Here is a 13,252-nt window from a genome sequence, read left to right as displayed (position 1 = left end):
GAAAACCTAGCCAGCATTGTCATGGTTCAGACATTCTGGCAGATGTACTAGAGAGGCGATCCAGAGACCTCCAGCCCTGGGGGAAAGGTCTTATTGGAAACCTGGGAGGTGGGCAGGCACGCTATAAGATTTGCCACGCCCCTCATCTCCAGAATGGCGGGCAAGATCACACTTCGGGGGATGCCATCATGACATCGCACACTCTTTAAATTGGTGCCCCCTCCTTCCCAGTCCGATACAGGACAAAACCATGTCTGGGTTTGTCTCAGTACCACACGGGGAAGAAATTTAGAAAAGCAGGATCATTCAGCTTAAAACCGGACCAATAGCCTTCCTAATTGCCACATCTGTCTCATGTAGCTATGTGGCCCCCATGGCCCTGGTATCTGAGCACCTCCTAATCTTTGAAACCACCCCAGCGAGGCAGGCCAGGGCTGTCACGTCCATTGTACAGATAGAAACTGAGGCCCAGAGAGATCCTGGGGGACATTTTCAAAAGTGTCTAAGGAACCTAAGATGCACTGGGACACAGGTGCTGTTGGAAATGGAAATAAACCTAGATCTCGGTGAGGAGAGAGGGAATGGCCCAGTCATTAAGGTGTTGGCCTGGGTGCATTTCCCTTCCCTGCCACAGACCCCCGGCATGATCTTGAGGGGAAGGGGGTGTCACTTTGTGCCTCAGTTTCCCCATCTATACAATGGGGATAACAGTACTTCCTTACCTCATGGGGTATTATGAGGATAAACACATTATAGACCGTGAGGTGCTCAGAGACTACAATGAATGGGGCTGGATAAGTACCTTATAGGGAGAGATGCTTTGAACCCAATCTGCTGGAAATCACCCACATTTCAGACAGCTGCCCGCACGGGCAGTGCCCGTACCTTGGAGACAGGCCTGAGAACTCTGTGCCTTTCCTCTCAGAATCCAATCAGTTTGCCCAACAGGGAGTTCAAGAAGCAGTGCAGGAAAACGGAGGCACCTGGCTAGTGAAAAATTGCTGAGAGTAGCCACATAGCTTGAAGGAGCTCACCACCACCACCGCTGAGCCGAGGAGCTGTGGCCTCTTGTACCTCTGGGAATAATACTTGTACCTCTGGGAATACTTTCATCTAGTAGCCTAAATATGGATTTAGGAGCTGAACTTTAAGGACCCAGGTTGGAAAATAGCAGCCCTAAAGCATCACCCCTGTTTGAGGGAGGGCAGAGAGTGAGGAGAGGGGGAAGGATGGTGACTTATGGGGGTGGATGAGAATAAACTAGAGGGGAAAAGACATTTCATTCTTTTAAAACCCTGCAGGCTGCAGTGTAGAATATTCCTCTTACTCGTGCCTTTCTCCTTCTGTCCAAAGGGTGGTGCTGCTCCCTTACGTGCAAAATGCCTGGGCAATTAGGAATGCAGCAGCCCAGAGGGGACCAGGGCTGGATTAACCTTTTGTGAGCCTGGCATCAAACATAGTTATGGGCCCCCATGGAGGAAGTGGAGTATGGCACGGGGAGATCAGTCCCCAGAGCGAGGGGCCAGCCAGAGGCAATGGGGCATGGCAGGGGCGGCCCCGCTCTGCCCAGTGCGAGGGCACTGTTTATAAACCAGCAATTGCCAGACGTACAGTGGCCTGCCCGACCCTGTGCTGCCAGCCTGCCCCTTCCCTTCGGGGGTGGGCCCATGTCGTGCCACACAGTCCCCCCTGCCCAGCACCCCCCGACTCCCTATGCCCAGCACCCCTCCCAGACCCACCCTCAAATGCACAGTGCCCTGCACACCACCACCCCTGCCCACAGCCCCACCACAACTGCCCAGCACCCCCACAGAACCCCCACTCCCTAGTGCCCCAACACACAGATCCTCCCTGCCTCCCAGACCCGCTCCCCCAAGCCCTGCCTACTGGCCACATTCACTGGCCTTGCTGGGAGGCGACTGTCTCTGCCGGGCTGAGCTAGCAGTGCAGCCAGGGCCGGTCCCAGAGCTGGGAATCACTCTGGTCCCTCAGGAGTGGTGCAATCAGCCAGGCCAGGACCTGCCCTGGCCAGGGTCCCTCAAGATGCACTTGCCTGGAGGGCCCCAGCCAAACCCTTCACACTGTACCCCCCCACCCTACCTGGCTGACACTGGCCAGGCTTCTGCACCAGTCCCAGGAGGCTCAGCTCCAGGGAGACAGGTGGGGCCCCACAGGTGGTGGGAAGCAGAGACTGCCCAGAGCCAGAGGTGCCCTGGGGTCCAGCCAGGGGCTAGAGAGGAGCAGGAGGTGGGGTCAGGGGTGGAGAGGAGCCCTCAGCCAGCCGGCAGGCAGGCCGAGAGGAGCAAGTGGTGGGCAGGGGGAGCCAGCAGGGTCTCGGCGTGCAGTGCAAGCGGAGCATGGGCCCAGCCCTTCAGAACATGGAGCCACTGGAGCATTGTAAACCCAGCCCTGGGGTACAGAAATATACTGGTGGAAGCACCTTTATACTGGTACCGTTGTCCACAGAACTAAGGTTTTTACCAATACAATTGTACTGGGGGGAATCACCCCCTTAAACCGACACGTTACATGGGTACCAAATGTGTGTGCAGGGCAGGTTATAGCCAAAGAGCAAGATTATGGGCTTGGCTGTGCCTCGCCTCACTCCATGTGCTGTCAAGTACCCACCTGCAAAGAGTGTAACGTGGGTGTAGAATGCTGCCCCACGAGGTGGGCGCGTGTGTGTGACAAAGCGGGACTGTTCTTAATGTTTCCTCTGAATACTGTGTGGGAGCCTCAGTTTCTGGCCAACACGCTGTCTCCTGGCAACTAATGGCCAGGGCCCTTCCCCCTGCAAGGGGATGCTAAAAGTGTGGGAGAACAAAGAGGTCAGGTGACCACCTGGCCCGGGAAAGGAACAAAGCCCAGAGAAGGAGGGGCTGGAGCAGGGTTTCAATTTGGAGGTGGCTGGGGACGAGGAGTGAAGGCAGACGGGGTTGTCTGGCTCACTGCCCCCCAAGATGGACCCAGCTGAGGGGTCCTGTTCTCTGTACCTACAAGCTCTGTTTTAGACCATGTACCTGTCATCGAATAAAGCTCTGTTTTACTGACTGGCTGAGAGTCATGTCTGACTGCAACGTTGGGGTGCAGGACCCTGTGACTTCCTCAGGACACTGCCTGGGCGGACACGCTGTGGGAAGTGTATGGAGAGGCAGAGGATGCTGAATGCTCCAAGGTCAGACCCAGGAAGGTGGAAGCCATGTGAGCTTGCCCTGAAGACAGTCTGCTCACAGAGAGGAGACTTCACCAGAGTCCTGACTGGCTTTGTAGGGAGCAGTTCCAGAGCATCACCCGTGTGTGCATGAGAGAGTTTGGAGTGCGGCAGAGAGAACGGCCCTATCTAGATTAGTGAAATCCTACAGCTCATCCTCAAAGGAGTTATCAACCTGGTTTTAATTAACCTCTTTTTAAACCCCAGGGCACCTAGTGTGGTCAGGGTTTTACCACCTCTGCTCATGGTCAGCCTAGCAGGGAGTCATAATCCTGTACCCCTGGCCCTCAGCCCCATCTTCCTTCACTAACCACCTCTGGGCCAGTTCCCCTGCAATAATCAACCTCGTGCCCCTCTGCCATGGAACCCGCAAGTGCCCCCCTCCCCTTTGGCTGCAGCCACCCCTCCATCCCCTCCGCATGGAGCTCTCTCGCTCGGCCCTTTGCTTGGAGCCAGTCACCTCCTCCCCTACCTCCCTGAGCGTGCGAGTGAGTCTGCGCCCCTCACTGCTGTCACATAGCCCTCAGCCAGGTGACTAGTCCCTGCCGAAACCAATGGGGCTTCTCAGGTAAGTGCTGCTCAGTGAGGACAAGGTGGAAGGATCAGGCCCTTTATGGTGGCTTGGGCCCAGCTGACCTGCTCCTGAACTCAGAGCGTCCTAAACCCTTGCATGTGTCGGCCAGCCCCAGCAGCAGCCCAGAGAGAGCTGTTCAACGTCACCCCCCTGCTAGGCACTTACCCTGCAAGCTCAGACCCCCAAGCAGAGCCTTGTGTGAGCTCCTTGGGCCAGGGCCTTACCCCTTAGGGCAAGGGGGAGCTAGATGAGGGGAGACGGACCCTCGGCAAAGCATCTGAGCGGGGCCATCCAGCTCCCACTGAATTCCAGCTCCTGTAGCCCCCAAGCAAAGTAACTTGTGCACCAGCGCATTGGTTCACATGCCAGAGCCTTCCCTGGCTTCGGGGGAAGACAGCCCCGAAACTGGAGATGCCCCCCCAGAGGCCTGGTTGTCACCGGACTCTCACAGCTCAGGCCCCTGGCCCGGGATCATCCCCGTGTTGGTTTTGGCTCCGCGGGGAAGGCCCTGACCTGGCCTGATAGTATTATTATTTCAGACTTGTCTGGCTTGTTTTCCTCCATTTCCTATTTCCAGGCTGCCCCGTCCTCGCCTGCGACTCCCTGTGAAAGAGGAGGGAGCTCAGCAGGGCCGCTCTCCCCCCCTTCCCCGCGGCTGCTCCCCACTCCCGCTGTTGTGCTCTTCCCCCAATAGTGCTGCCATTTCATATGGAACCAGCAGCCAGGAAAAGAATAAAGTCGCCCCCCCAGCCACACACCTGCCAAAGCAGCTACCCCTTTAAAGGAGGGCTCTGCAGCCGAACTATCAATTTTACCAACCCCCCGTTTCCTGCAGCTTCTCTGCCCGCCCCCTGTGTAACTCTACCCAGGGTCAGTTTCCTCCTTCTCTCTAACAGTCTCAGGGATTTGGTGGGAGCAGCAGCCTCTGGTGTAAAGAGCCACAGGTTGTAACCCCTTTGCCCCACCTGGGGCAGTATATTTGATTCCCAGCCTGGGCCAGCAGGGAGCTGGGGCTGAGGTCACACAGCTGTGCCTGGCTTCGGTGAGTAAACACCAGACTCCAGCTGGCTGCTGGGTCCCTTTCCCAAGCAAGCCAATGGTGTTGGGGTGGTCAGGGATGGCTGGGCTGGCCAAGGGGCTGAGACTGGGGACAGAGGCTCGGCACAGATGCTGCAAACCAGACGGTTGCTGCAGGGAAGGGGATGGGGGAATGCAAAGGGGGTCTGCGTCCTAGCCCACTGCATGTACCTGGGAGCCCAGGTAGTGCATGCATTAGCCCTTGGCTTCACACCAGGCTGACTCAGTTTAACCCCTTCATGACTGCATCTGACCCCATCAACCCACCCCCACGGTGAGTCCTTGCTTTAAAGAGCCAACAGAGCCCTTGATTGGTTAATTGGTAGGTGTTCCTTACAAATGAGCTTTCTAGGCTAAGGGTGTGGTGCTGCAGGGAGGCAGGAGTCCTTGTCCCGAGGGGGTGGCTGCTGTGCTTAGCTCTGAAGTGCCCTTGGAAAGTGAGTGACTCTCCCCTTTGGGCAGCTAATTGCTGCTGCACTGGGGCTGAAATGCCTCATCTCTCTATTGCTCCTTTGATGTTCCTGGGGGATTAACATCTCGGTCTGTTTCTCCTGAGCTGGGCTTTGAGTGACTAAACTCTGCTCCCCAAAGGGTAAGAAAGTGGTAAAGTGTGTTGGGGTGGGGGATCTGCTTTGTCTGCTGCTGTGACCCTGGGGAGAAGGATAAAGCACCTGGAGCTTACTCATAGACTCTAGAACTGGAAGGGACCTTGAGAGGTCATCGAGTCCATCCTACTCTTCCCCCGAGCAGGAGCAGGGGTGCTGCCTGGAGTCTGGGCTCCTGTCCAGGAGAGCTACTTAAGCCCCAGTGTTTTTATGTCTCTCAACAGCCTTACTGATGAGCTTGGTAAAGAGAGGCACACGGGGGGGCACAGCTGTCTGTGCCCAGCCTCCAGCTTAGCTGCAGGGGGGACTGGTCCGTCTCTAACCTCCAGCACCCAGGTGCTGGCTGTTGCCCTGTCTCCGGGGTAGATGGCCCATTGGGTACTGGGATTCCTTGGCACTAACCCAGCTCTCCCAAGAAGCCATGGGACAGCTACAGTTTATGTCCTGCCTCGGTGGTGTCTCGGCTGGACACCCTTTGGCTGGAGCTGTTGCCAAGGGCTGGTGGGAGGGAGGCTGTGCTAAGCCCCTAAGTTCCAGGGGCACCCCTGCTTTGCAGCACTAAGGTGCTGGCAGCTGGCCAGGAAGCTGAGGGTTGCCCTTAACTGTGTCCTGCACCTTTAATTAAAAGTCACCTGCCCCCAGCTGTAAGGTGCTGCTTTCTGATGCACCCTTGGTACAGCTGCACTTGCTAGTCACCTAACTAGGCTTAGCAGCACCCTGCAATTGCCAGGTGTCCTGTTCTCCCCCCACACACACACACACACTCCTTGCTTCAGTGGCTAATGCTGTCTGGCTAGTGTAGCTTTCTTTGCTGGATATTTGGGGTGGGGGGCAGGTCTCTTCTTGCCGCAGCCGTAGTATTTTGGCAGAGCTGGTAGCCTGCTTAAATCCCCAGTGATGAGCTTCAGTAACTAGCCCAGGGCTCTCAGGAAGGAGCAGCTCTCCCTATGTGCCAATGGGCTGACTAAGCCAATATAGCAAACTCCTGCCCGGGCTTCAGCTGGGGCAAAATGTCTTCTGCTCCACTGAAGCCCACCTAGGGTTACCAGGTGTCCGGTTTGTGACCAAGCCGCCCAGTCAAAAAGGGACCCTGGTGGCTGCAGTCAGCACTGCCCTCCGGGCAGCTAAAAGTCCGGTGGGTGGGGCTAAGGCAGGAACCACAGCCAATGGGAGCTGCGGGCATGAGGGCAGCGTGCGGCGCTTCCCTGGCTGCCCATGCGCCATAGGGCTGCAGCAATGTGGGAGCTGCAGTAAACAGGACCCTGAACCCCTCCTGCACGCCTGCCCCAGCCCAGAGTCCCCTCCTGCAGCCAAACTCCCTCCCAGAGGCCACATGCCCCCAATCCACAGCCTGGAGCCCCCTCCTGCACCCCAAACCCTTCATCCTTGGCCCCACCCCAGAGCCTGCACCCCCAGCTGGAGTCCTCACCCCCCCATGCACCCCAACTCCCTGCCCTAGCCTGGTGAAAGTCTGCAATGGAGGGAGGGGGGATGGAGCAAGAAGGGGTGGGGCCTCAGGGAAGGGGTGTTCAGTTTTGTGCAATTAGAAAGCTGGCAACCCGAAGCCTGACCCCCACCAGCCAGTTGGCACCCAACATGAGCTGCCCCTCTGAGTCCTTCCCCTCCTGCTGCGCTGCCTGGTCCTCAAAGCGATACCACACGTGACATTAATCTTTGCTCTGTAGAACCTAAGAACTGCATGCTGAGCTGGGTAAAACCCAGCGTCTCAACTCAGGCTGTGGTGTCCATCTGGCCATTGTCTGGTTTCCTAGTTGAATGAAACACTAGCCATGGAGCAGGGCAGTGGGGAGTGCTGCCAGGCCATGTGACAACCTGGGAAGCTCCATGAGTCTCCTACCTCTGGCTTTCGTGAAAACAAGGGCTGAAAGGTCCAACTGTCAGATTGACTTAACTTTTGTTATCTCTCTGCCATCAATAGCACAAGACCCTCTAGAAGATGGGGGACTGGGGTTTCCTGGAGAAGCTGCTGGACCAGGTCCAGGAGCACTCAACAGTGATTGGGAAGATCTGGCTGACAGTGCTGTTCATCTTCAGGATCCTTATCCTGGGCCTGGCCGGGGAATCGGTATGGGGGGACGAGCAGTCGGATTTCCTGTGCAACACCAAGCAGCCGGGCTGTGTCAACGTGTGCTATGACAAGGCCTTCCCCATCTCCCACATCCGCTACTGGGTGCTGCAGTTTCTCTTTGTCAGCACCCCTACCTTGGTCTACCTGGGCCACGTCATCTACCTCTCGGGGCGGGAGGAGAAACTGAAGCAGCGGGAAAGCGAGCTCCGGGCGGTGCAGATCAAAGACTTAAAAGTGGAGCAGGCTCTGTCAGCGGTGCAGAAGAAGATCTCCAAGATCTGCGTGGCGGAGGACGGCCGCATCAAGATCCGCGGCTCCCTGATGTGGACCTACGTCGTCAGCGTGATCTGCAAGAGCATCTTCGAGGCCGGCTTCCTCTTAGGCCAGTGGTACCTGTATGGTTTCTTCATGCCACCCGTCTTCGTGTGCGAGAGGGCTCCCTGCCCGCACAAGGTGGACTGCTTTGTCTCCCGCCCCACTGAGAAGACCATCTTCATCATCTTCATGATGGTGGTGGGCCTGATCTCCCTGGGCCTCAACCTCCTGGAGCTCTTCCACCTCTGCTGCAAGAATCTGCTCAGCAGCATGAGGGAGGCCTCTTCCTCCTCCAGCCCAGCTGTGGACATAGACTCCTTCCCAGACAGCAAGCAGTGTCACTACATCCCTCTGAGCGAGAGCCACTCCCCCCCCTACCTGGCCTACAACAAGCTGTCGAGCGAGCAGAACTGGGCCAACTTCAACACCGAGGAGAACCTGGCACTGCGCAGTGGTAACAAGCCGTCCCCTGAGTCCTACGCCCCAGGAGCCCAGCCCCTGCAGGAGAGGCAGACCAGCCGGCCTGGCAGCTCTGCTTCCAAGAAACAGTACGTCTAGGACAGCATTGAAACCAGGCTGCTGTGTCTTGGGGGTATCCTTTCCCCGTTGAACAATGGGATACTCAGGTTCTTGGGCATCTTGGCCATAGGACCTGTTTGCTACAGAGGCTTTAAAAACAAAACCAAACTCCAAAGCTCCTATTGGAGACCCACTTTGGTTGACTGGCAGGCACCTCCTACTCTCCACTGTCCATTGTGTGTCTGTGTATTTAAAGTATGGGTGCTGTAAATGTGCTCTCGGGTGCGTGCACTTCTCAGCAAACTGGCTGTGCCATAAGATGTGCATGTCGCTCAATGGCATGCTGCATTGTAGCCGGCTGACTGATGTTTACAGGGTGCGAGGATCCTTCCTACCATTCTGCTGGCGAGATGTACTCAGGCTCCCTTGAGGAGGGTTATTCTCTGGTGCCTTTGTACAAAAGACCCTAAGTAACCAATGTCACATGATACCAATATGTTCACCTTTCTTCAGCTGCAGTCCCAGGAAAGCTGGTGCTTTCTTTTTTTAAACTGTGTAGACATGGAAACCAAACAAAATCCCTTCTTCAGCTACAGAAGCATCTTCAGTGGAAAGCTGCCTGGGATATTATGCAGCTTGAATTCAAATCCACAGTGCTTTGCCTTGGGGTGGACCAGCTACTGCGTTTTTGGGGTAATACATGGGGAAATATCCTTGCTATAACTAAGCGAGTCCCTTTCCCTGCTCAATGGTTTCCATCGTCTCTGATCAGAGCTGTACTTTGTAACCTGAACTCTAAATCTCTCTAGCCAAGATCTTTAATTCCTAACTGGTGGAGTTAATCTGGCCCAGCCTAGGTAAACGATTATCCTTCTAAAGGAGGGAGCAGGGGAAGTCTGTTTGCCTCGGCGATTTTAGCAGCTGTAAGAGTTTGCCTTCAGCCTAGAAATTCCATAGGGCAGCTTGCTGTAAGAATTAATGTGGGATTGGGGGCACTTGAGTGCCAGACATCTCTCCTCCTTCTGGGTCACCTCCCAAAATAATCTCAACATCTAGATCTTGCCACACTGAGTTGCATGACTCAGTAGCTTATCCATCCAAGCTGAGGTGCCAGCCCAGGGTGAGGAAACCCTAATGCACTAAGGAAAGGCCATATCACAGGACTTAATGCCTACTGCCCTGAGTTCAGTTGCCCCAGAGCAAAGTTATAAACTCTGTCCTCATGTACATTCAGAGTAACTTGCTGTTCATGTGTTTGTAGGTGTAAGGGATCCCCATGGGTAGCTGCAGTAACAGCCCTGGTCCTCTGCCCCAGATGGCGTCATTTCTGAGGCACCGGTTTCCATTGGTTAATTATTTTTTTTTTTAACCTGCTTGTCTGACTGTAGAACTGCAGCTTCAAAGCCCAATATTTGCCACTGGCTCTGTTAAGCTCTTGGTTGGCTAGTGCAAAGTGTGAGTATTCACTTCCCAGCCACTTTACAGGGATCCCACTGCGTTCAGCTCTACTGGGAATGAGGGGCCTTCACTTGTGGGGTGTGAGCACTGAGCCTCTGCTGGAATGGGGCTGCCCACAGATTCGGCCAGGCTGGAGGGGAGCGGGGATGTTGTGGGTAAGTGAATTGCCCCATTCAGAGACCTAGAACCATTGATGGGAGCTTAAGGCTGGTCACTCTCTTCCTAGGTTCCCTTTCCTCAGCCTCAGTTAGGGACTGGTTGCAGCAGTCAATAGAGCTGGCCCCTCCTGCCCAGCAGAGATCTGATACAGGAGTAGCTGGCACGGGGCAGGGTTTGAGGAATAGAGCTGCATGGCAGAGTGCTCATGTGCACTGTTTAGGCTGTTGATTATTTCACTTTCATGAGCACCAAAGTCACTCAAAAAAAAAAATTTCAAAAAGGGGTAGGAAAAAAATAAAGTGACTTCGTTTGTTTGCACAAATGTCCTCTCCTGCTGGGGTGTGGGAGGGTGGTGGGCTGAGGGAAACCTGCCATCCCTCCTCAAGAGAGCAGGCTCCAGTGAATTGTGCCTGAAAAATCCCAAAGCTGTGAAACCAAGAGAGTCTCGCCTTATGTCCTTCTGATTGTTTGTTCCATTTTTAATGTAAGCCAAAGCACCGCAGCTGCCTGCTCGGTCTGTATTCTTATCTCCCCAACATGTACGTGCTCCAGGCTGAGAGTAGCAGATGGAAGTTGCTCTTCATCTCTTTCTGGCAGACTTAATGTTGCATTTTTGTCAAATAAAACTTTGACATAAAATACCTTCTGCTGTGTGTGTGTGTGTGGTGCTTTCTCACAGCATCTAGTGTAACACGTCTAGTAGTCCCGTGGTTCTCAGGCTAATGCTCCCAGGTTTTTCCTGTGAAAAGCTGCTGCACGGGGCTTGCCCTCTTTGCAGCTATCAGTGGTGCGCTTTGAATGGAGGTTTAGCCTGACACTATAAATTAATCTGGGCTCTAGTAATTGTGGCGAGCTGCTCAGACTGCTGACATCGTTCATGACGTGGGCTGAAATGATCTTGTTTGAAGTGCAGCTCCAGGTGCTGACTAGATGTATAAAGAAGGGGACTAGCCTTCGTTCCTTCCATAGGGGTGTACCAGAGCTATAGCTTACTGCCTTAATTCCCCCAATAGCAGGGCTGAACACCCTTTCTTCAGCCCTTCTTCACACGCTATCTCATGACGTAGCCCTTAGTCACTGAAATCAGTCTCTTCCCCCCACCCCTTAATGTTATCACTGGTAAAGTTTGCACATGCCCCAAAAACTGAGGGGGAGTAACTAATGAAGAGAGCAGATCACTGCCCTTTGTGTGTTTAATAGGGCTAAATGTGTACATCCAAGAACAAAGGAGGAGGCCCTACTCCCAGGCTGGGGATCTCCAGCCTGGCAAGCAGGGACCTGAGAGATGTGGGGGTTGTGGTGGACAATCAGCTGAACGTGAGCTCCCAGGGTGATGCTGTGACCTAAGGCAATCTTGGGACCTGTTAGCAGGGGCCTCTCAAGTAGCAGCAGCCAGGTTATTACCTCTCTCTTTTTGGCACGGGTGTGGCCCCTGCTGGTGTGCTGTGTGGAGAACTGGTACCCCCCATTCACGAAGGATGTCGATGGATTGGAAAGGGTTCAGAGAAGTGCCATGGGAATGATTAAAGGATTAGAAACCCGACCTTGGTGGCTGAGCTCTTTGAATCTTTCACTTAACCAAGAGAAGGTTAAAGTGTGACTTGGTTAGAGTACCTACATGGGGAGAAAAAAACTGGATCATGGTGTGCTTTTCTCTGCTGGATGGCAGAGCCCGTTATTCCATGTCTGAAGCTGAAGCTAGACAACCTCAGATGGATACGGTGCACATGTTTAATGCTGAGTAGTTAACCACGGGACCAACTCACCAAAGGTGAGGGCAGATTCTCCATCCCTGATGGTTGGATGTTTTTCTAAGAGATCTGCTCTGGGAGTTATTTGGAGATGTTCTCGGGCCAGTGCTATACAAGGAGTCAAAAGAGATGATTACAACGGTCCCTCTGGCCTTGGGGGTCTATGAATGTTAGGGTGACTATATTCCTGGCTGGGGAGGAACTCTGACTAATAGTTCAGACTCTTGGGTAGAGATTGTCCTCGGGCTATTTCGCAGGGGACTGGCCTGGGGGGTGGGCCACCTCACCATCCTTGCGTCTCTTGTATTGTTCATGTGCTCTCCAAGGTACAGCGATGAAGTGCAATTCGGGCCCTGTGCTCACCCGTTCTCGCATAATAGGTGGAAATGGGCTCTAGATAAGCTGAAACTCCTGTATTGTTTTCTGCTTCTATAACCGCAGGGCTTAAAATACACCAGAACAGGCCATTCTCTCTGGCAAACTGCTGTGTAAAAAGGGTTTCAAAAATAACTCTGCCACATGCATTTTCCCCCCATTCCAGCTGCGTACTGAATCCGTGTGCTGGATGAGCACATGGGAACAGTAGCACTGCAGGCAGCTGTGGAAGGAAATAGAGTGAGGCCAGAGCTGCCCTGTGCCTGTCAAAATGGCACTAGGCTCCTGTGTTTACCTGCTTGGCTTCACATCGAATGTGCTTAGGATACAGGCAGAAGTGTCTCTCTTCTCTCCCACTGCCTGCCAGCCCTGCCTGTTCCACTGGGCGAGCTGAGAGTCGAGCTCTGGGTCCTTTCTTGTGTGTTATTGCCACTAACACAAATGCTGATGCCCTCCGTGACACTGGTACGGCCTTGTTGCTTACTTGGAAAGTGTAGTAAACCGCTCTTTTGATGCAGGGGGAGCAAATAGACTCCAGCTTGCCCTCCTGTTAGCCCGACAGAACCAGCACAGCAGCTGCTGAGTTATGAGGTTTCCTCTCCCTCCCTTGCGTTAACAGCCTTGTATCACTGCAGTAAGTGCAGCAGAGCCCTTCCTCTATTAGGAAGCTTGCCTTTTTCATTCTCATCCTAGCACTCTCCTGCTGGGCTTCCTAGTTAAGGACCTGTGACACTCTTTCCTCTATGAACCTCACAGCTGTTGTAAGGGTGGTGGGTGACTCTAGTGATCGGGGCCTGGGGCCGGGCTGCAGAAGACCTGGTTTTTCTGGGTTTTCTTTCTAGTTCTGCCACGGATGTGCCATTTGACCTGGACCATGTCTCTGTGCCTCAGTTTCTCCATCTGCTAGATGGAGTTAATGCTTCTCTACCTTGTGCGCTTCAGGCGTGAGGCTGCATGCAGCAGGAGTGCAATATATGGGCTATTAGCAGGGATGGCAGAAGAGAGGATGGGGGGCTGCTGGTGCTTTTGCCCTTCCAAAGAGAGGGGGGCTAGTCGTGTGTTTCAGGTGCCAGTCTGTGACTTGGGAGAGCTGAGTTCAGTCCCAGCTCTGCTACGAAC

General features: G+C 54.3%; 1 protein-coding gene across 2 annotated transcripts; it reads left to right on the top strand.

Moving 5' to 3' along the window:
• The first annotated feature begins 4,718 nt into the window (after positions 1 to 4,718).
• Positions 4,719 to 10,610, top strand: GJA4 (gap junction protein alpha 4). 2 transcript variants are annotated; one of them, XM_050932598.1, is made up of 2 exons: positions 4,719 to 4,827; positions 7,407 to 10,610. In XM_050932598.1, exon 2 carries the CDS (start codon positions 7,425 to 7,427, stop codon positions 8,427 to 8,429), a length of 1,005 nt encoding a protein of 334 aa, XP_050788555.1. In that variant the 5' UTR covers positions 4,719 to 4,827; positions 7,407 to 7,424; the 3' UTR covers positions 8,430 to 10,610. The 2 variants fall into 2 exon arrangements, with proteins under 2 accessions (XP_050788555.1, XP_050788556.1); XM_050932599.1 differs by lacking the exon at positions 4,719 to 4,827 and adding an exon at positions 5,386 to 5,454.
• Positions 10,611 to 13,252: the final 2,642 nt, after the last annotated feature.

The sequence above is a fragment of the Gopherus flavomarginatus genome, chromosome 22 (genome assembly GCF_025201925.1).
Source record: "Gopherus flavomarginatus isolate rGopFla2 chromosome 22, rGopFla2.mat.asm, whole genome shotgun sequence".
Classification (NCBI taxonomy): Eukaryota; Metazoa; Chordata; order Testudines; family Testudinidae; genus Gopherus; species Gopherus flavomarginatus.
Note: the sequence above shows the minus strand (reverse complement) of the source record. Positions and strands in the feature narration are given on the sequence as shown.

Coding starts and splice junctions, on each gene's coding strand:
- GJA4 (XM_050932598.1), top strand. CDS start 7,425: ATGGGGGACTGGGGTTTCCTGGAGAAGCTGCTGGACCAGGTCCAGGAG.